Genomic DNA, 21,910 nt, shown 5'->3' on the forward strand with positions numbered 1-21,910 from the left:
GGTTGAGCTCATAATTAAGCCATGTTGATTGGGTTACTAATCAGCATGCTGTAACAGTGTTCTGCAGCATGGCAACACTTAGCAAATATTGTATAATGGATTCACATAATGGTCACGTTCCACTGCTTAGACTTTGCCAGACCTTACAACGCCTGGATAGGTATTTTACCTATCAGTTTACCACATCATATGTTATAGCAATCTGTCAGTCGATGACACAGTCAATGACACAGTCGATGACATGGCACGCAACCATTGGTTGATGCATGCAACATCTAAGCGGTGGAATGCGACCATTGCCTGGCTTAAGGCCATTGATATGTAATATAGTTCAGGCCCCTGATGGGTTGCTTCAAACCTTCCTACCTTCCTTGACGTGACTAACTACTGAGGTGAAATTACCTTATTTGTGCTACTGTACTTTCACCTATCGGGAATAATCAGCGAGAATGGATGGAAGGGAGGGTGCTTTTCTAAAGTATTGGAACAAGGCACTCGATTCCAGACAGCTCACATTTCACCAATCAAAAAACATTCTAGACTCTTCCAGAAGAAAACACAATTTCTACTAATACTGTAGTGGTGCTATGATCAAAACTGCAGTATAGTCCAGTTTTGGTATTTTATTATGCCTTTACCCCAACAACTTAGAACAGGTTAAAATGCATTGAACTGAAATTCATTGTATGGGATATTCAAGGAGGAAACATACAGTAGTGAGAACTTGCTTTCCATTTTAGAAAGACATTGTAAGATAATCTTGTCAATTGATAGCCTACAAGAAATTAGAGAAAACCAAAACTTTTGAAAAATGCAGATAAATTGAGACTAATGTGAGAATCACAATATGAGCCTTAAAATGACTGTTCAGAGATGCAATACTATCTTTTCTCAGTAGTAATTTCCCAAAAGTCACATTCTTGAAACCAAACAAAATGTTGCGCAAAACAAAAAGTGCAAATAAATAATCCTAAAATCAGATGCATACACTCAGTTCTCTCTAAGATTTAGTTGGCTGTACAGTGGTTGACCTGCTTGTTTATGTTCTTAATATGAATACCTCTATGTACACATCTCTCTGTCCTTCGGCATGGAAGTCTGTAACACCACGGTTGAGTGTAAAAAAAAAAAAAAAAAATCCCTTTTAAATATAAAATGTTTCCCCATCTTGTGGCAGGAAGTCAAATCGAAGTCCATTCCGGTTCAAGCGCACTCTCAGTTCTTCTGTGGATACTATTATACCTCAGCCTGTGCTCATCATCCTCTTCCTCCAGTTTCATTTTAGTCTTCACTCCTTCCCTTAACAGAAGCATCGTAACAGGAACAGTGCCAGCGTCCACTCCAGTTCACACACTCATGGGGAGGAATGATTTGTGTTCAAAGTTCACAATAAAAAGGGGGGTAAAATAAACGTTTTGTGTTTATTGCAGGGTTTGGAACCAACATTATTTTTCAATTGTTTCGTTCTGAACAGAACCATTATTTTTTTCATTCTGAAGAGTTCTGAAACGGTTCAAACACCAAAACAGTACTGGTTTATATCGTTCCTTTCTGTTCCTTTTTAAGCATCTTAAATATATATTTATAATTTGCTCAACATTAAATTACTAATCAGTGTGGATACAGCAGCTTGCTGTGGAGCGGGTTACCAATTTAATTTGTACAGGAAGGTCGTTAAGAGCCAATTGTATTTCGTCATAACAGCATGGTTTAATCATAATTAAAGACAAACATACACACTGTGCTGCCAGTCACAGTGTAGGGTGTGAGATGCAACTGACATTTTGAGGGTGAAGAGAGAGCAAGGATGGAGGAAGCTTGCCTTGAAATGCTGGGCAACTTGTTATGACATGGATTATCTGAATTAGGCCCACAGAATTATACCTACGGAGGAGCGGCTTCTATGGAGGAACCTTTAATGTCTTTGAACCTCCGAGTTGGTTTAACATTAGACCAGAGCAAACGTTAGCTCGCTAGCTAACAAGCTTGTGTGTACAGAGCACCATTATAATTAAAAACACATCTTTCCTTTTTGTAGTTAATAAAACCAACGTGAAACATGATAACTATAGTATCCTTCACTAGCAGTGAAATACACGCTTGTTACGTCGTCAGTAGGATACAGTAACCTATGCTTCAGAGGGGAGGGGCAGGTACCCTACACACACACGCACTAGCAAAGATTTCCAGCTGGCAGGCAGACGTGAGGGCTTTGTATTGGCGCTTTGTTGCAATTTTTGTGGGACTGGAAAAAAATGCCTGGAACGTGAAAGAACGTTATTAACCGGTTCCCATCCTTTTAAAATAACGGTTCTGTTCCGGAACTGTATAGATCAGTTTCATTTTTGATTCGGGTTCTGTTCCTCAAATAATTTCTTTATTTTCCGGTTTTCAGTTGTGTTCCCTGAACCGGTTTATTGTTTCGCCTCCAGAGTAGAGTCATCTCCCCAGCAGCTTCTCCCAGAGGGCCTAGCAGAGCACTGAGAGAGGTGGCCATCCTGAGCCAGTGGTAGAGTGGGGGTGTAAGTCTGCCTGGGGTGGGGATGAGGTGTTGGTTGTTGCAGGAGGTGTTATTGAGGTTTGATGGTGATGGAGGTCTAGGAGTTGTTGGCAGCGTTCTCGTTACTGGGGGAGTTGGAGGAGGATGAAGAGGAGGAGGAAGGGGAGAAGTTCATTCCTGATAGCCCCGGGGGGTCTGTAGCTGTGTTCTGTCCACTGAGACTCTTTCTGCACACTGGACATGTGTCGTGCTGAAGGAGGAAGAGTAGGACACAGACAAAAGAGGTTCAGCTGACATCTGCTTCAATGAGAACACATACATTCACACCACTTCATTTAAATGAATGAAAATGTGGTGTAAACGCAGCCCACATACTTGTTCCAGCCATGGTACTATACAGTCATTGTGAAACAGGTGATTGCACGGAAGTTGCCTGACAGTCTCCCCGACACTGTAGTCTTCTTTGCACACAGGACATTCTAAACTGGAACCTAGAATTAAAGAGAACCAATTTTGTGGTGAAGTATTCCTTTAATATGACCTTTGAACTCTGGGGTTGCTTGATGATTTGTTGACTCACCCACATGTTCCTCTGTGATCTGGATGGTGGGCAGGGTCTTTATCCTCTCTCTGTCAGCAGGAGGAGGACCCGTGTTCTCAAACTGATTCAATAACTACAGGGCAGAGAGGGAAAGTTGTATTATTAGGTTGTGGAAATGTCACCAGCATTTGATGTCATTGCATGTAATTGAATCCCTTGTGAAGTGTAGAGGATTTGGGTATACCTGGGTAATGATAGCATCAAGTCCATTGGCACCCCAAGCATAGTCCATTGGATTTGAGTGTAGCATGCCCCTATCAAGAATATTCCAAGAAATTACTAGAAACTCAAAGCAAATAGTATGTTCACAGACACAACATAGAGTAGAGGGTATTTATATAATAACACATACCATGGTCCCATCCCAATGTTTGGAGCCATGGCTGTGGGTGCTATGATTCCATTTACTAGCTGCTGGATGATTCTGCAGAGGGACAATGAGAAACATCTTAGTCATTTCCTGAATTCCTTCCTCAAGGAAACTGAACCATGTCGCTACACAAGCAAGCATCATTCCTTTCTCATCTCCTCTCAAAAGGGCAAGCAAGCTGTAAAGTGTTCCATACCCCTCTAAAGTGGGTACTCCCTCGTGTCTCTGTCCCTGTCGCCGTGGAATGTGTCGTCCCCGTGGTTGCCGGGCACTGTACCGTTGCCGTGATGCCATCTCCCGTTCCCGCCGGTTCTCCGTCTCGCGGTTGTCTTCCGTCGGCATCCCCGCTCGGAGGTCAAAATTTTCATCAAAGATCCCCAGAGAAAACTGCCCGTATCCGGGCGGAAATGTAAACATGTGCTGGTGGTCCATAATCTGATGGGGGAGGACAAATGGAAAAACATACGGTCACTACCTTGAAGTCCAACCAAGCTGCATAAATTCATTAGGAACAAATGTTGAGTTGAGGAACATATCAGTTCTGTGTCACTAACCTCGAAAGTCGGACGGTTCTGATCGCTGGTGGAGGCAATGGATGTGGACTCATTTTCAGTGCTGGAAAGAAATATCAGAAGTGTTCTCATCTTATCTTCAACTATGAACCAATGTGGGACACAGACAGTACTGTTAATGGAGAATTGCTGCTGAAAGTGTTTCGAACTCTGATAGACAAGCAGATAATACTGTACCTTCTTTCCTCTGATAGCTCTTCAATGAAGCCAGATTCACACTGTGGACAGGTGTAGTCCTGCAGGAAGGCAGAGATAAATCGTATTTATAACATAATCATAAATTTGCATCAGTCAGTCTCATACACTTTCATGTTTTTATTTGATCTAAAGCAAAACAAAACAAAAACATGCCTATGTAAGTACTGGGGAATTAAGATCGTTTAGCTAACTTCAACCAGATGTGGCTTGAATTTAAACAAACAAAAATTAAAAGTTGGCTATTGACCTCACACTTTGATCATTTTAACAATAGCTGATGATCTATTCAATGATCCATTGCTAATGGGAGATATTTGATCTCTCTTGGATTCCAAAAGAAGCTACCTTTGGAGGGGCTAGGGACCAATGTCGCTGTTTATCTGGCAAGCTGTCAGAATCATGAACAGATAGACACGCTGTCATTGGAAGAGCATTTACTGGTTAGCTTTTTCATTTAGCTAATTTAGCTAGCGCCTCAACTAATCCAACAAGTCACGGAGGCATGGTCTCGGAACATCCTAACAGACAAACTACACGCTATTTTGGTAGCTGGCTAGATTATAAATTAAGTCAGCTGTCAAATGACAAAAACACACCTGTCAACGTGAACGTTCTAGCTACAACCCAACGTTTAGCGTCAGCTAGCTGTCACGCTTCAGTCAGAGGCAATCGTGAATGAAATAACGTAAACCCCACTTAGCTGGCCATGGTTTTCTTTTCTAAACGACAAAAACCTCTATGGAATGCTTACCGGGAGACGAGGGTTGATCTCTGCTGAACATTGGTGACAAAAAAAACGACAGGGCCGTAGGGGAGCTTCAGCCATCTTCTGATTCTTTACCAGACAACAGAGACGGAACGTGTAAGGGTAGCGACAACGGACATAACTCGCTGCCTTCGGGTTCAATTTGCAAGACGGACCGGAAGCGGAAACGAATTTAGCAACAGCTAGCTCATAACAGCGAATACAGATCTAGCTAGCTGCAGCTATGGAGTCCGGAGATACAGGTAAAACTTCGCAATAATATGCAATATTTGAAATGACAGACCTGTATAAAGCTAGTAACATGTATTCCAATATTGCTAAACTATTGCCCCATCAAATCCGGTTCTTGTAGCTAGCTACCACCGCCCATCAACAGGATTTGTTGATGATGCATCAAAACTCATCAAACATATTTGTTGCCACAATCAGCATCAACTGCATATGTGAGATTCGTGAAAGAATTGGTTGTAGTTTGGTAGCTACTTCTTACTAGAATAATACCTGAGTTGATGCCACCCGAGCTAGTTAAAACTAGCAAACCCTTTTTTTTACCAACCCAGGCCTGCTTCTCTTGTCTGTGGCAACAAACACGTTTGTGACTTTACTAAAATACTCTCAAAGAGCAATTACAAAGCAATCCCCTCTTGTGATTAACATTATTGGTAACAGTACACACAGACAACAAGTGTTCCAAACTCATCTGCTGACTGTCTCTTTTATTCCCACTGCAGGGAGAGGAGGCTGGAACAACAAGTTCCGGCCACCTCAGAAGAACAGGATGAGTGTGAACATTCTCCGTCAGGAGGAGCTGATCGCCCAGAAGAAGCGCGAGATTGAGGCTAAGATGGCAGAGCAAGCCAAGACCAAGAGCCTTCCGACTCCCAACAGGCCACTGCCACCAAGGTACATCAGACCTGGGTTTCTGAAACACTACAAATAGGTCTACCTCTATACTTAATCCCAGCTGGAAGTACTTGATTGGTCCACTTGACTGGTTGACTACAGCCATTCATTTTGACTTCTTATCCCCACAGTTTACCCAGTTTACAGGGTCCGTCTTCGAACAATAACAAGTATGTGAATGACGGAAGTTTCTTACAGCAGTTTATGAAGCTGCAGAAGGACAAACCCTGCCCTGACTCTGGTGAGATGGGTAGCTATTTTGTCTTAATGGGTTTCAATAGAAAATGTTAGGGCTTTATTTTGATGGTACAGAAATTATGAAGTAAAACAATAACACAGTAATATTTTATGAATTACTTGTTTCTTCTGGATTCATTAAACAATTAAGGAAGCACTGCAGTGAGTCTTAACCCAATTCTGTACCCTCTCCAGGCTCCAGCAATGACACCAAAGCCCCATCTTCATCCATCCCCAGTCCGTCGTCAGGAGTGTCTCAGCCCCAGAAGAAGAGCATTCTCATTGGCAAGCGTCCCGGTCTAGGCATCAGCAGCATGCTGAACCAGTTTAAGAACTACTCCCAGTCAAAGAAGACCCCGCTTCGCCCCCAAAGGCCTAGCATATTCAGCTCCCCAGATGATGATGATGATGAGGAGGAGGATGTTGATGATTTAAGCTTCCTAGAGATCAAAGGTAATCAATGATCTGGTTTTAGACATCTAAGGACTGCCAGTAGCCTGGGTGCTGGTCGGATTCTGTACTAGGCTACTTGTTGTTGTCATTTCACCCATGTCATTGACTGTGTATTCTAGTGACAGAGTAGCTGCTTGCCTGAGAATAGTGCTTTTCCTGAGTCTGCATAGCCTTTTACAGTAAAGGTAAGGTACTCATAGCCCTCTTAAAGTTTCTCCCCCAGAGGACACAGACACACGACTTATCCTGGACAAGATGGCAGCCTTTGTGGCTGAGGGAGGGCCTGAGCTAGAGAGGAAGGCCAAGGAAAACTACAAGGACAACCCTGTTTTCTCGTAAGTCTGTATGGCTGAACTAACAGTATGTCAAATTTATATTGTGTTGTATGTAATGTGGCCTCTTTTTGTCCTGATATAAAGATCTGTTCCTTTTCCACTTTACAGATTCTTGTATGATAAGAACAGCCGGGACTATCTTTATTACCGAAAGAGAGTTGCTGAACTACGAAAGGATAACCCAAAACCTGAGACGCCGTCATGTTCTAATGGTAAGATTACCTATATCGGTTCTCTCTCTCTCTCTCTCGCGCTCTCTCTCTCTCGCGCTCTCTCACATATATGCTTGGTCTCAGCTCCAAAGACTGCAGATGAAAATAACACCATTCAATCTATCTTTATAAATGTGAATGATATATACATACAGTTGAAGTCGGAGGTTTACATACACTTAGGTTGGAGTCATTAAAACTCATTTTTCAACCACTCCACAAGTTTCTTTTTTACAAACGATAGCTTTGGCTAGTCGGTTAGGACATCTACTTTGTGCATGACACAAGTAATTTTCCCAACAATTGCTTACAGACAGATTATTCCACTTATAATTCCAGTGGGTCAGAAGTTTACATACACGAAATTGACTGTGCCTTTAAACAGCTTGGAAAATTCCAGAAAATGATGTCATGGCTTTAGAATCTTCTGATAGGCTAATTGAGTATTATTACTCTACTATTATTCTGACATTTCACATTCTTAAAATAAAGTGGGGATCCTAACTGACCAAAGACAGGGAATTTTTATGAGGATTAAATGCCAGGAATTCAGATAAACTGAGTTTACATACATCTTAGCCAAATGCATTTAAACTTCTGACTTTGTGTGTGTGTGTGTGTGTGTGTGTATATATATATATATATATATATATATGAGGTCGACCGATTATGATTTTTCAACGCTGATAACGATTATTGGAGGACCAAAAAAGCTGATAGCGATTAATCGGCAGATAAAAAAAATAAATGTATTTGTAATAATGAATTAACACTTATTTTAACTTAATATAATACATCAATAAAATCAATTTAGCCTCAAGTAGATAATGAAACATGTTCAATTTGGTTTAAATAATGCAAAAACAAAGTGTTGGAGAAGAACGTAAAAGTGCAATATGTGCTATGTAAGAAAGCTAACGTTTCAGTTCCTTGCTCAGAACATGAGAACATATGAAAGCTGGTGGTTCCTTTTAACATGAGTCTTCAATATTCCCAGGAAAGAAGTTTTAGGTTGTAGTTATTATAGGACTATTTCCCTCTATACCATTTGTATTTCATGAACCTTTGACTATTTGATGTTCTTATAGCCACTCTAGTATTGCCAGTGTAACAGTATAGCTTCCGTCCCTCTCCTCGCTCCTCCCTGGGCTCACAACGACAACAGCCACCACATCGAAGCAGTGTTACCCATGCAGAGCAAGGGAAACAACCACCCCAAGGCTCAGAGCAAGTGAAGTTTGAAAAGCTATTAGCGCACGCTAACTAGCCAGCCATTTCACTTCGGTCACACCAGCCTCATCTCGGGAGTTGATAAGTTTGAAGTCATAAACAGCGCAATGCTTGACGCTCAACGAAAAGCTGCTGACAAAACGCACAAAAGTGCTGTTTGAATGAATGTTTACGCGCCTGCTTCTGCCTACCACCGCTCAGTCAGATACTTAGATACTTGTATATGCTCAGTCAGATTATATGCAACACAGGACACGCTAGATAATATCATCAACCATGTGTAGTTAACTAGTGATTATGATTGTTTTTTATAAGATAATTTTAATGCTAGCTAGGAACTTACCTTGGCTTACTGCATTTGCGTAACAGGCAGTCTCCTTGTGGAGTGCACCGAGAGAGAGGCAGGTCGTTATTGCGTTGGACTAGTTAACTGTAAGGTTGCAAGATTGGATCCCCCGAGCTGACAAGAGAAATCTTTCTTTCTGCCCCTGAACGAGGCAGTTAACCCACCGTTCCTAGGCCATCATTGAAAATAAGAATGTGTTCTTAACTGACTTGCCTAGTTAAATAAAGGTATAACAAAAAAATACAGATTTCCGATTGTTATGAAAACTTGAAATCGTCCCTAATTAAATCGGCCATTCCGATTAATCGGTCGACCACTAATATATATATATATATATATATATATATATACACACACACACACACACACACACACACACAGTGATTTCAGAAAGTATTCAGACCCCTTGACTTTATCCACATTTTGTTACATTGCAGCCTTATTCTAAAATTGATTAAATAGTTTTTTCCCCTCATCAATATATACACAATACCCCATAATGCCAAAGCAAAAACAGGTTTTGAATTTCTTGAAAATGTACTAAAAATGTAAAACATATCACATTAACATAAGCATTCAGACCCTTTACTCAGGACTTTGTTGAAGCACCTTTTGCAGCGATTTTCAGCCTCAAATCTTCTTGGGTATGACGCTACAAGCTTGGCACACCTGTATTTGGAGTTTCTTGCATTATTCTCTGCAGATCCTCTCAAGCTCTGTCAGGTTGGATGGGGAGCGTCACTGCACAAGTCCGGGCTCTGGCTGGGCCACTCAAGGATGTTCAAAGACCTGTCCCGAAGTCACTCCTGCATTGTCTTGGCTGTGTGCTTAGGGTCGTTGTCCTGTTGGAAGGTGAACCTTCGCCCCAGTCTGAGGTCCTGAGTGCTCTGGAGCAGGTTTTCATCAAGGATCTCTCTATACTTTGCTCCGTTCATCTTTCCCTCGATCCTGACTAGTCTCCCAGTCCCTGCTGCTGAAAACATCCCCACGGCATGATGCTGCTACCACCATGCTTCACTGTAGGAATGGTTTCATCAGACCAGAGAATCTTGTTTCTCATGGTCTGAGTCCTTTAGGTGCCTTTTGGCAAACTCCAAGTGGGCTGTCATGTGCCTTTTACTGAGGAGTGGCTTCCGTCTGGCCACTCTACCATAAAGGCCTGATTGGTGGATTGCTGCAGAGATGGTTGTCCTTCTGGAAAGTTCTCCCATCTCCACAGAGGAACTCTGGAGCTCTGTCAGTGACCATCGGGTTCTTGGTCACCTTCCTGACCAAGGCCCTTCTTCCCTGATTGCTCAGTTTGGCCGCGCGGTCAGCTCTAGGAAGAGTCTTGGTAGTTCCAAACTTTTTCCTTTTAAGAATGATGGAGGCCACTGTGTTTTGGGGGACCTTCAATGCTGCAGAAGTGTTGTGGTACCCTTCTCCAGATCTGTGCCTCAACACAATCCTGTCTCGAAGCTCTACTGACAATTCCTTCGACCTCATGGCTTGGTTTTTGCTCTGACACGCACTGTCAACTGTATGTTATGTAGATGTGTGTGCCTTTCCAAATCATCAAATTACCACAGGTGGACTCCACTCAAGTTGTAGGAATATCAAGGGTGATCAATGGAAACAGGATGCACCTGAGCTCAATTTTAAGTCTAAAACAAAGGGTCTGAATACTTATGTAAATAAGGTATCTGTTTTTTTTTTGCAAACATTTCTAAAAACCCGTTTTCACTTTGTCATTATGGGGTATTGTGTGTAGATTGATGAGACATGTTTTATTTAATCAATTTTAGAATAAGTCTAATGTAACAAAATGTGGAAAAAGTCAAGGTGTCTGAATACTTTCCGAATGCACTGTTTTTGTGTGTGTGTGTTATGTATGCATACATGCATACATACAGTACCGGTCAAACGTTTGGACAAACGTACTCATTCCAGGGTATTTCTTTATTTTTACTATATTCTACATGGAATCATGTAGTAACCCAAAAAGTTTGAAATAAATCAAAATGTTAGAATTGAGATCATTTAAAGTAGCCACCCTTTGCCTTGATGACAGCTTGGCATTCTCTCAACCAGCTTCATGAGGTAGTCACCTAGAATGCATTTCAATTAAAGGCTTTGCCTTGTTAAAAGTTAATTTGTGGGATTTATTTCCTTGTTAATGCATTTGAGTCAATCAGTTGTGTTGTGACGAGGTAGGGGTGGTATTCGGAAGATAACCCTATTTGGTAAATGACCAAGTCCATATGGCAAGAACAACTCAAATAAGCAAAAAAACGACAGTCCATCATTACTTTAAGACATGGATCAATCAAAGTCGGAAAATTTCAAGAACTTTGAAAGTTTCTTCAAGTGCAGTCACAAAAACCATCAAGCACTATGATGAAACTGGCTCTCATAAGGACCGCCACAGGAAAGGAAGACCCAGAGTTACCTCTGCTGCAGAGAATACATTTATTAGAGTTACCAGCCTCAGAAATTGCAGCCCAAATAAATGCTTCACAGAGTTCAAGTAACACTGTGTTACTTGACTGTGTTAATCAGACCTTCATGGTTGAAATGCTGCAAAGAAACCACTACTAAAGGACACCAATAAGAAGATGAGAGTTGCTTGGGCCAAGAAACACGAGCAAATGAACATTACACCTGTGGAAATTTGTCCTATGGCCTATTGAGTCATTTTTTAAATGTTTGGTTCCAACCGCAGCATTCTGCAACGATACGACATCCCTTCTAGTTTGCGCTTAGTCCCACTATCATTTATTTTTAAACAGGACAATGACCCCAAACACACCTCCAGTGCTGCATCAGATGACCTGGCCTCCACAAACACCTGACCTCAACCCAAATGAGATGGTTTGGGATGAGTTGGACCACAGAGTGAAGTAAAAGCAGCCAACAAGTGCTCAGCATATGTGGGACCTCCTTAAAGGCTGTTGGAAAAGCATTCCTCATGATGCTGGTTGAGAGAATGCCAAGAGTGTGCAAAGCTGTCATCAAGGCAAAGGGTGGCTACTTTGAAGAATCTAAAATATATTTTGATTCAACACTTTTTTTTTGTTGGTTACTACATGATTCCATAGGTGTTTATTCATGTTTTCACTATTATTCTACAATTTAGAAAATAATTAAAAAGTAAAGAAAAACGCTTGAATGAGTAAGTGTGTCCAAACTTTTGACTGGTACTGTATATTGCCCTCCTTTTAGTTTTAGTTTATTTTGAAAGGTACCATTGCACACACAAGCGATGAGGGCTGACGCTTCAAATGACAGACACAATTATTTACTGAAAACGACTAAGTCCTTCACGACAGACAGCATTTACCATGCCCACTGTTCATGGGGTTATTTATTCAAAAATTAGGCCTATATTTTAATATCAAATCCACTTCCCCAATCACCACCATATCCCCCTGCTCCTCCTCCCTCCTCCCTCTTCTTATCCCCTACTGGCTGTAGACTGGTGTGTGAGGGCCAGTTGAGTACAGTACGGTAGTAGTGTGAGTTGAGCCCCAGTACTGATAGGCTGCTTAAAGTCTCCCCCCCAGTGGACGAGGAGACCCAGAGGGTGGCTGAGAAGCTGGCCAGTTTTGTGGCTGACGGAGGCCCCGAGGTGGAAGCCATCGCCGCCCAGCACAACAAAGACAACCCCGCCTTCAGGTTAGTGACAGTCTCGGATATTGTAATGAGTGTTTTAATGCATTGATCCAATTGCATTTTTATTGATCCCCAAGAAGAAATTGATTTGTCATAGTATTGCATACATTATTAAAAAACCTAACATGTAAAGTGACCGAAATACAGTTAAAGATGGCTTATTTCTTGTTCCTCTTCTCAGTTTTCTTTATGACCTCCAAAGCCCCGCCCATCACTTCTACAAGGAGAAGGTGGAGGAGTACCGCCAGGCCAAAAAGGACCAGAGCCCCCCAATCAAGCAGGAGCCCGGAGTGGGGTTCACGAGGCCAGCTGCTCCTCCCCTGACCTATCCTCCCTTACCTTCTCAGTACCCCAACCTGCTGGGACAGGTGAAGCTTGAGCCGGGTCTGGAGATAAAAGAGGAAGTAGCAGGGCCCCCCATGGTTAAGAGGAAGCGGAAGAGCCGCTGGGGATCAGAGGATGACAAGGTGGATCTGTCGCTGCCACCCATCATCATCCCCAAGGAGGAAGAGCCAGAGCCCAGCCCGTGTCTTTCTGGTACACCCACACACACCATAGTACACAGCCTCTCACAGAAATCAAATCAAATTTAATTGGTCACTTACACATTTTGCCGATGTTATCTCGGGTGTAACGAAATGCTTATGTTCCTAGCTCCAACAGTGCAGAAATACCTAACAACACAAAACAATACACGCAAATCCCAAAAATTAAGAAATATTACAACGAAGAGACAGTTGTTTTAGTATATCTTAGACTAAAAACAGTGTTTGTAAGGTATGTCTATCCTGGCCCTGTGTTGTGTCCATCCATGCGGGGTGTGTGTTTCAGTTCATGAACTGAGAGATCTGGGCTATAAGAAGGGAAAGCCTGTGGGCCTGGTTGGGGTAACAGAGCTCTCAGATGACCAGAAGAAACAGCTCAAAGAGCAACAGGAGGTACTGCATGACCGACAGACAGAGCACAATACACAATGGCAGCAAATTGTACTTTCACTGTTTTGAATTGTTGGGGACTTGGCAGTGTTAATCATTTTAGTATTTTGGGCATGGTTTGGTATGGGATTGCCCAGCATACTTCAAACCTAGCCTCTAACAAGGCAAGATGGGCTCAGTTGCGTCCGTTCTCAGCCGTCTCTGAAACCTTGACTGAGATGTGTCCGGCCTGCACATGCATGTGTGCCTTTGTTCTCACCCCAGATGCAGGAGATGTTTGACATGATCATGAAGCATAAGCGTGCCATGGCAGAGATGCAGGTGATGTGGGAGAAGGCGGTGAGGGACCACTCCCACGAGTACGACAGTGATGAGGAAGTGGACCAGCAGGCTGGCACCTGGGAGCACCGCCTACGGCACATGGAGATGGAGAAAACGCGTGGTAAGATTCATGAAGACAATGGCCATGTTCGAGATCATCAAAACCGTGATGTATCATTGGTAAATTCTGACTGACTGATCTATAAATAATATTGAGTAGTTATTTATGATACAAGGAGATTTGTAGCTCAGTCAGTCTCAACTTTAAAGTCAGCTGCAATGTCAAATGCGCATAATGTGTTTGTTAAAAAGTGAAAGGACTTTTGAATGTGAGATTTGATTCTTGAAAAGATCAATTTATTACTACGAGAATTTTTGTTTAATCAACGACTACTTTCAGAACATTTTGTCAACAATTCATTAATGAACTCTGAGAGATACTTCTTCATATTAACCTGGCCTCGTTCAATCTGAATGTTCAAAACGTTGTGTCCTGCTGTCGTAATTTTGTGTTGACGTAAATGGCTACTTGTCTTTTCCTCCAGAGTGGGCGGAGTCGCTGACTGACATGGGAAAGGGGAAGCACTTCATTGGTGACTTCCTACCTCCAGAGGAGCTGGAGAAGTTCATGGAGACCTTCAAGGCACTCAAGGTCAGTTCCAAATCTTCTCCCCAACTTTTCTCTTTGCCACTTAACCCTTGACCCCTTCGTTGCCTAGCCTCAGCCAAAAAGGAATTACCGGTGAACCACCATTTGGGGAACACATACTCTATTCACATGATCTCATGTTCTTGCATTGGGTTTTGTGGTGTTCTGCAGGAAGGCCGCGACCCAGACTACTCGGAGTACAAGGATTTTAAGCTAACGGTGGAGAACCTCGGTTTTCAGATGCTAATGAAGATGGGCTGGAAGGAGGGCGATGGTCTTGGCTCTGACGGACAGGGCATCAAGGCCCCTGTCCACAGGTGTGGGACTGTCGAATTCACAGACACAGTATACACACTTGGACTCAGGCATAGTCACACGAAGACATGTAAAAACTAGACATGAACACGCACACTATTGGCTGATACAAGGTCTTATACACAGCTAACCAGCTGCTGTGGTTTGGTTTTCTCCAGGGGAATCACGGCTATTGACGGGGCAGGGTTTGGCGTGGACCGGCCCGCTGAGCTCTCAGGACAGGATGATGAGTATGACGCTTTCAGAAAGAGGATGATGCTAGCCTACCGCTTCAGGCCTAACCCACTGGTAATTACTACATAATATGCAAGCTGTTCTGTTCAGATGACCTGGCATTGGTAAGAGTTTTTGGTAACACGTCTTTTCTCTGTTTTCAGAACAATCCAAGGAGACCATACTACTGATGAAGAGGCCTGAACTTGGCCGACTGTCAAATTTACTTTTTTAAACCACCAACAGTGGCATGATGGCCCAGTTATGCCTTTCACTTTGTTGTGGGAACAAACTGTAGGACACTCAGTAATAGTAATTTCCTCTAGATTGTGTGGAATTTTATAGTTGTTGATAAATTGTTTAGGTTGGAGAATAAGAGGGACGGATGTCGGATTTAAGTTGTCTAAGACTCAGTTGATGTTCTTACGCAACTGCAGAATCAAAGTATCATATTTGATAAATTGGATGGCTAGGGTATAATTGTGATGGCTTATCTGATTTTACAGTCACGATTCAAAACACAGAATGACCTATCAACACTACCTATCCTCTCTGTATTGTGATGTCTATCTTTTTGTTTGGATTTTAATTTCTTCACATGTTCAAGATGCTACTTGACAATGACCGTAACCAAAATACATAATTTGACTGGTAATAAATGGCTTTGTAGTTAGTTCTTTCTGTACATGGGTTTGCTATGGTTGTTTGATCACCCTTCAAAGATTTGAACACAGTGTTAACACATCGTAAATGTATTATTTACATCGTAAATTCAAGCAACGAATGTAAAATGCTTCACTGCGAACAATAAAAAAAAATGTATTGTCTTGAATGTGTAGAATTGGAGTATGCTTGTCGCTGATCATTGCCCTCTGACTTGTGGAAACCAATTTTACACTGAACAAAAATATAACCGCAACATGTAAAGTGTTGGTCCCATTTTTCATGAGCTGATGTAAAAAAAATATCACAAATGTTCCATATTCATAATCTTATTTCTCTCATGTTTTGCGCACAAATTTGTTTACATCCCTGTTATTTAGCATTTCTCCTATGTCAAGATAATCCATCCACCTGACAGGTGTGGCATATCAAGAAGCTGATTAAACAGCATGATCATTACACAGGTGCATCCTGTGCTGGGGACAAAAGGCCACTTTAAAATGTGCAGTTTTGTCACACTACACAATGCCTCTGAAGTTTTGAGGGAGTGTGCAATTGGCATGCGGACTGCAGGAATGTCCACCAGAGCTGTTGCCAGAGAATGTAATGTTAATTTCTCTACCATAAACTGCCTCCAACATCATTTTAGAGAATTTGGCAGTACTTCCAAACGGCCTCACAACCGCAGACCACGTGTAACCACGCCAGCCCAGGGGTGCTGAGGAGTATTTCTGTCTATAATAAAGCCCTTTTGTGGCGAAAAACTAATTCTGATTGGCTGGGCCTGGCTTCCTAGTGGGTGGGCCTAGGCTCACCCATGGCAGCACCCATGCCCAATCATGTGAAATCCATTGATTAGGGCCTAATACGTTTATTTCAATTGACTGATTTCTTTAAATGACCTGTAAAACTCAGTAAAATCTTTGGAATTGTTACATGCTGAGTTTATATTTTTGTTCAGTATATATATATTTTTCAATTCTGACAAACTCCAATTAAACAGTTTAGATCAAATAAAGATATAGTGAAAGTCCATTATACAGTATGTGTAAAATACTACTTCTATTAGTGAATGTTTATTTCACCGAGCAAGTAGCATGTTTGTTATTGCACGGCATTGCAGGGGTGCAAGGAGCAATAGTTGAAATTAGTGTTGTATAATGTGTACTAGAGGTACACCTGGGGCACGTTCAGCAATAGGCAACATTTTGGAACTTTCAGGTAGAAATATGCTATGTAGAATAAGGAATCGCATCGGCTCTTCGTGCCATTTCTATCTCCAACATTTGGCTACTGAACGTGGCCCTGATGCCCATCGTATTCTGGTGGTTGAAGAGTTTGTAACCCTGATAGGGTCTCCTCGAAAACCTGCAACTTCATCCTCGTAGTCATACCCAATACATACAGGTATGGGAGGGGGTATCATAACCCCTCCATTATCACCCCCAGGGTTTGACAGCCACGGCAGCCATTTAATGAGGGTAACAGATCTCTGAAATCAGAGCTTCAGTTTGCCATTCCCTGGGGGTTAACACCAGTTAAATATAACACAGATCGGCCAGCTAAGCAAAAGAGACCCCCTGGAGAGCAACATCAGCCAATGGCAACACAAGTGTTGGCCTCTGAAGCTGAGGTAGCTGGATACTTGTGTAGTGGGGCAGGGTTGGCCAGTATGCAGTCAGTGCCCTGGCAGGCAGGTCAGCACCACTGACTGCACTCCTGTGACCAGACATGGGGCAAAATGTTGTGGATTATGTAAAACGTTCAAGGATTACATCAACAGCAATGAAAGCACCCTTGTTTTGTTTTTTAAAATGTCTGTGTCCATTCATTTAAAATTCAGTGATCACTTTTATTTCTGAATTATGCAGGCCTTTCAGTGTGTTAGAATTAATAGATTACACCCTACATGATCACATGCTATTTCTTCTAGAGTTTTTATTTTATTTGTGGTGCCTTTGATATGTGCAAATTTGTGTCCCTAAATCTGTCCTAAATTGTTAAATGTATTTCAGTCCTCAATTGTTTTTTGTGTAAACCGTCAAATTGGTTCTAGGGCATATTAAAAGACAAAGTACATTTTGTGAAGGCAGCGGGTGTGAAGTATAAAAAAAAGTCTGGGACAATGTTGACCGTTTCTGTGTACCTTTTGTTACTTTGATTTACGAGTCAAAACTGAGAGTGGAATACGTAAGATAGCTTGTTTTTCATTTCTGAACTTGAAAAATGAAAATTGGAAATCTACTTGTTTTCTTACTTATTGTGACAAAATTGGACATGGAAAAACAGAAAATAAATAACATTTATTCAGGTTGGCAGCACAACGATTTTACAGCATAAAGAAATTAGACTGTTCGAAGATCTTTTTTTTTTTTTTACTAATGTTAACTTATGAAGTTAGCATACCAATAGAACAAACTCAACAAATACTGAACAAAGTTGGTTTACACTAGCTGAAGAGCTAGCCATCACTACCTGGCTAGCTAGCACTAGCTGGCTACTGACTAGTTAGCAGGCAGACTAGCTAGCCCTACCTGGTTACTGGCTATAGTCATGCTAGTTAGTAACGTAAACTCGTACATCGCCTTGGTCCGTACAATTGCCCTTATTTTAGCGCCCCAAAAACGTAATACTTCCAGATCAACTGTAATGCCAATACCATTGTAAAGCACAATTTCTCCCCTTTCCAACAAAATAAATGACATGACCTAAACGCTGCCCGTTTTTGCATAATTCAAGCAGGCAATGAGCCCCGTCGGGTCTTTTAAAAAATGGCGGGTGAGGATGCGAAACTAATGTGTGATAGTGAGGAGAGCTGTCGTGTGGGAAAACTGTTTTTTTTTTCACTCGATCTGTCCAACTTATCACCTTATCGCCTCTAAAATGTAAATAAAACACTATAAAGAGTTTATATAATGTGTCATTACATACCTATTTGAAGATTTGTGTCGAATTTGAATCGGGTTTTAAGGGCGGTGCTAAAGTAATCTTAGAAGTAAAACAGAGGCTTTTAAAAAAAAATATATATATTTTTTATTTACAAGTTAATAAAAAATAAAAATAAATATTTATTTTTTAATAAATGTATTTTATTCATAATACAAAAATCAACTTACATTGCTACATCAAACATGTCTAGCAAACCAAACACAGGTATTAACAATGCTCAAACATACAAAAAATATTTAAAAAAAATAAATAAATAAAATAAACAATTTAAGTGCAATTATATTCACTCTGAAAATATCTTATTATAATGATTCATGAAGATGTTATTCTTTTTGTTATTCACTAGGGTTAGTGTTTTAATAAGAATTAAATTCAATCAGAAAAATTGGTAATTTTGGTATAGAATTTTGGAATTTTTGTTTGTGTAGAAAGTATTTGGCAACAAGAATGAAAGAAATAATCATTTCAGTGGTTTTGTCATCATTGCAATAGTAACATATTATATATTTTATGTTAAAATTATAGGCAGTGTTCATAATGGTAAATAAGTACCGTGCAAGGTTTTCCCAAAATTCGGACACAAATTTACATTCAAAGAACAAGTGAGACAGATTCTCACCTTCTTTTTCACAGAAAACACAGATATCATCAATAGCCACAAATTTGGAAATCATAGAATTACATGGATATATCTTATGCAAAATGTTGAAGTGCACTTCCTTAACTTTGTTTGGTATACAGTATTTGTAAGGTCTTAACCATGCATTTTTCCAGACAATGTCAGGAATAAGCAAAGTTCCAGAAAAACTTTCCTCTCTGTGTAAGTTGGTTTTGTGAATGAAGAATTTGTCTTATATATTTATTACAGCAAGATTTCTCAAGTAAGCCCACATCTTCCAATCTGAGTTCTGGATAAACTTTGTGATCATTCCCAAAATTAAGATGACTTTTCATAAAGTGTAGTAAGACCACTGGGAAAGGCTTTGATCACAGAAATAAACTCTCTGAAATGTATTGGAAACTCTTTCAGTGTTATAAATTGTTCATATGTGAGAATATTACCCTTGTTGTCGAAAATACAGTGCCTTGCGAAAGTATTCGGCCCCCTTGAACTTTGCGACCTTTTGCCACATTTCAGGCTTCAAACATAAAGATATAAAACTGTATTTTTTGTGAAGAATCAACAACAAGTGGGACACAATCATGAAGTGGAACGACATTTATTGGATATTTCAAACTTTTTTAACAAATCAAAAACTGAAAAATTGGACGTGCAAAATTATTCAGCCCCTTTACTTTCAGTGCAGCAAACTCTCTCCAGAAGTTCAGTGAGGATCTCTGAATGATCCAATGTTGACCTAAATGACTAATGATGATAAATACAACCCACCTGTGTGTAATCAAGTCTCCGTATAAATGCACCTGTACTGTGACAGTCTCAGAGGTCCGTTAAAAGCGCAGAGAGCATCATGAAGAACAAGGAACACACCAGGCAGGTCCGAGATACTGTTGTGAAGAAGTTTAAAGCCGGATTTGGATACAAAAATATTTCCCAAGCTTTAAACATCCCAAGGAGCACTGTGCAAGCGATAATATTGAAATGGAAAGAGTATCAGACCACTGCAAATCTACCAAGACCTGGCCGTCCCTCTAAACTTTCAGCTCATACAAGGAGAAGACTGATCAGAGATGCAGCCAAGAGGCCCATGATCACTCTGGATGAACTGCAGAGATCTACAGCTGAGGTGGGAGACTCTGTCCACAGGACAACAATCAGTCGTATATTGCACAAATCTGGCCTTTATGGAAGAGTGGCAAGAAGAAAGCCATTTCTTAAAGATATCCATAAAACGTGTCGTTTAAAGTTTGCCACAAGCCACCTGGGAGACACACCAAACATGTGGAAGAAGGTGCTCTGGTCAGATGAAACCAAAAATGAACTTTTTGGCAACAATGCAAAACGTTATGTTTGGCGTAAAAGCAACACAACTGAACACACCATCCCCACTGTCAAACATGGTGGTGGCAGCATCATGGTTTGGGCCTGCTTTTCTTCAGCAGGGACAGGGAAGATGGTTAAAATTGATGGGAAGATGGATGGAGCCAAATACAGGACCATTCTGGAAGAAAACCTGATGGAGTCTGCATAAGACCTGAGACTGGGACGGAGATTTGTCTTCCAACAAGACAAGGATCCAAAACATAAAGCAAAATCTACAATGGAATGGTTCAAAAATAAACATATCCAGGTGTTAGAATGGCCAAGTCAAAGTCCAGACCTGAATCCAATCGAGAATCTGTGGAAAGAACTGAAAACTGCTGTTCACAAATGCTCTCCATCCAACCTCACTGAGCTCGAGCTGTTTTGCAAAGAGGAATGGGAAAAAATTTCAGTCTCTCGATGTGCAAAACTGATAGAGACATACCCCAAGCGACTTACAGCTGTAATCGCAGCAAAAGGTGGCGCTACAAAGTATTAACTTAAGGGGGCTGAATAATTTTGCACGCCCAATTTTTCAGTTTGAAATATCCAATAAATGTCGTTCCACTTCATGATTGTGTCCCACTTGTTGTTGATTCTTCACAAAAAAATACAGTTTTATATCTTCATGTTTGAAGCCTGAAATGTGGCAAAAGATCGCAAAGTTCAAGGGGGCTGAATACTTTCGCAAGGCACTGTATCAAGGACAAAGTCAATATTCCTTTCATGCAAGCTGGGGTAGAACAATGACTTATTCCTTACAGTTATGTCTGAATTATTCCACAAAAGAGCTTTATGAGGGGAAAAATTGTGCAGGAAACATATATTCCAGGCAGAGGCTTTAAGAATGATGATCGCATGCAATGATGATGCAAAAAAATGACTAGGTATCCCCCCGTCACCGTCCATTTCTTGTTTTTAAACGATGAGAGAAGTGCTACACCTGGTGGAGAGAGATTGTAAGACAGAAATAGTTGCTTTATGCGTGCTGTACGTTACGACATGACACGCCACGATGTAACGGAGGGTCCGTCTTTTCAACTTTTCTCCAATACTATAGAGCCATTACCATGTCGATCAACCCTTGAATAGAAACCTAGTTCACACATTTGTACGGAATGGGGTGAGTTCACGTTAGCTAGTGGATAGTCCAGAGACGTGACCAGATGAATGAACTCACCAATGGTAAGTGCTTGCCATTCAACTATTAATCAAGTTTAGTTGGCTGTGAGTGAGTAATGTGTGCGTGTTTCTGTGTCTGTCTATCTGTCAGTGGCTGAGTTTATGTATGTGTGTGATGAGGCACAGCTAGCTAGTCTATTAAAGCCAAGTGTGTATGTGTGAGTGAATGTGTGGCTTGGGAAAGAGAGAGAAGTGGGGTATGTGTAGCCCATGCAACCTAGCTAGCTATGTAGCTAGTAACTTATGGGACTTGTTACTAGCTGTGTGATGTTTGTGTGTACTGTTTGTGTGTGTGTCTGTGTTCACCCATGCATTTTAATGAGTGCAG

At 41.2% G+C, this 21,910-nt stretch overlaps 2 protein-coding genes across 2 annotated transcripts; one reads left to right on the forward strand and one right to left on the reverse strand.

Annotated features, from left to right (window-relative positions):
* Positions 1-573: 573 nt before the first annotated feature.
* On the reverse strand, positions 574-5,118 carry LOC139376311 (E3 ubiquitin-protein ligase RNF126-like). Its single transcript, XM_071118698.1, has 9 exons — positions 4,993-5,118; positions 4,221-4,279; positions 4,026-4,086; positions 3,668-3,906; positions 3,454-3,525; positions 3,286-3,355; positions 3,081-3,174; positions 2,876-2,991; positions 574-2,750 (listed from the first exon to the last, which is right to left on the reverse strand). Exons 1-9 carry the CDS (start codon positions 5,065-5,067, stop codon positions 2,598-2,600), a joined length of 939 nt encoding a protein of 312 aa, XP_070974799.1. The 5' UTR covers positions 5,068-5,118; the 3' UTR covers positions 574-2,597.
* On the forward strand, positions 5,114-15,639 carry LOC139376310 (SURP and G-patch domain-containing protein 1-like). Its single transcript, XM_071118697.1, has 14 exons — positions 5,114-5,249; positions 5,739-5,910; positions 6,042-6,151; positions 6,343-6,600; positions 6,812-6,935; positions 7,044-7,147; positions 12,254-12,377; positions 12,556-12,911; positions 13,206-13,312; positions 13,574-13,751; positions 14,176-14,282; positions 14,451-14,596; positions 14,753-14,882; positions 14,972-15,639. Exons 1-14 carry the CDS (start codon positions 5,231-5,233, stop codon positions 14,996-14,998), a joined length of 1,962 nt encoding a protein of 653 aa, XP_070974798.1. The 5' UTR covers positions 5,114-5,230; the 3' UTR covers positions 14,999-15,639.
* The last annotated feature ends 6,271 nt before the right edge of the window (positions 15,640-21,910 follow it).

This window comes from Oncorhynchus clarkii, chromosome 20, assembly GCF_045791955.1.
Source record: "Oncorhynchus clarkii lewisi isolate Uvic-CL-2024 chromosome 20, UVic_Ocla_1.0, whole genome shotgun sequence".
Taxonomy (NCBI): domain Eukaryota; kingdom Metazoa; phylum Chordata; class Actinopteri; order Salmoniformes; family Salmonidae; genus Oncorhynchus; species Oncorhynchus clarkii.

Coding starts and splice junctions, on each gene's coding strand:
- LOC139376310 (XM_071118697.1), top strand. Junction 5,911..6,041: donor AACAGGCCACTGCCACCAAG/GTACATCAGACC, acceptor TTATCCCCACAG/TTTACCCAGTTTACAGGGTC. Junction 6,152..6,342: donor CAAACCCTGCCCTGACTCTG/GTGAGATGGGTA, acceptor TACCCTCTCCAG/GCTCCAGCAATGACACCAAA.
- LOC139376311 (XM_071118698.1), bottom strand. CDS start 5,067: ATGGCTGAAGCTCCCCTACGGCCCTGTCGTTTTTTTTGTCACCAATGT. Junction 3,526..3,667: donor GGAGTACCCACTTTAGAGGG/GTATGGAACACT, acceptor GTCCCTCTGCAG/AATCATCCAGCAGCTAGTAA. Junction 2,992..3,080: donor GATCACAGAGGAACATGTGG/GTGAGTCAACAA, acceptor CTTTAATTCTAG/GTTCCAGTTTAGAATGTCCT.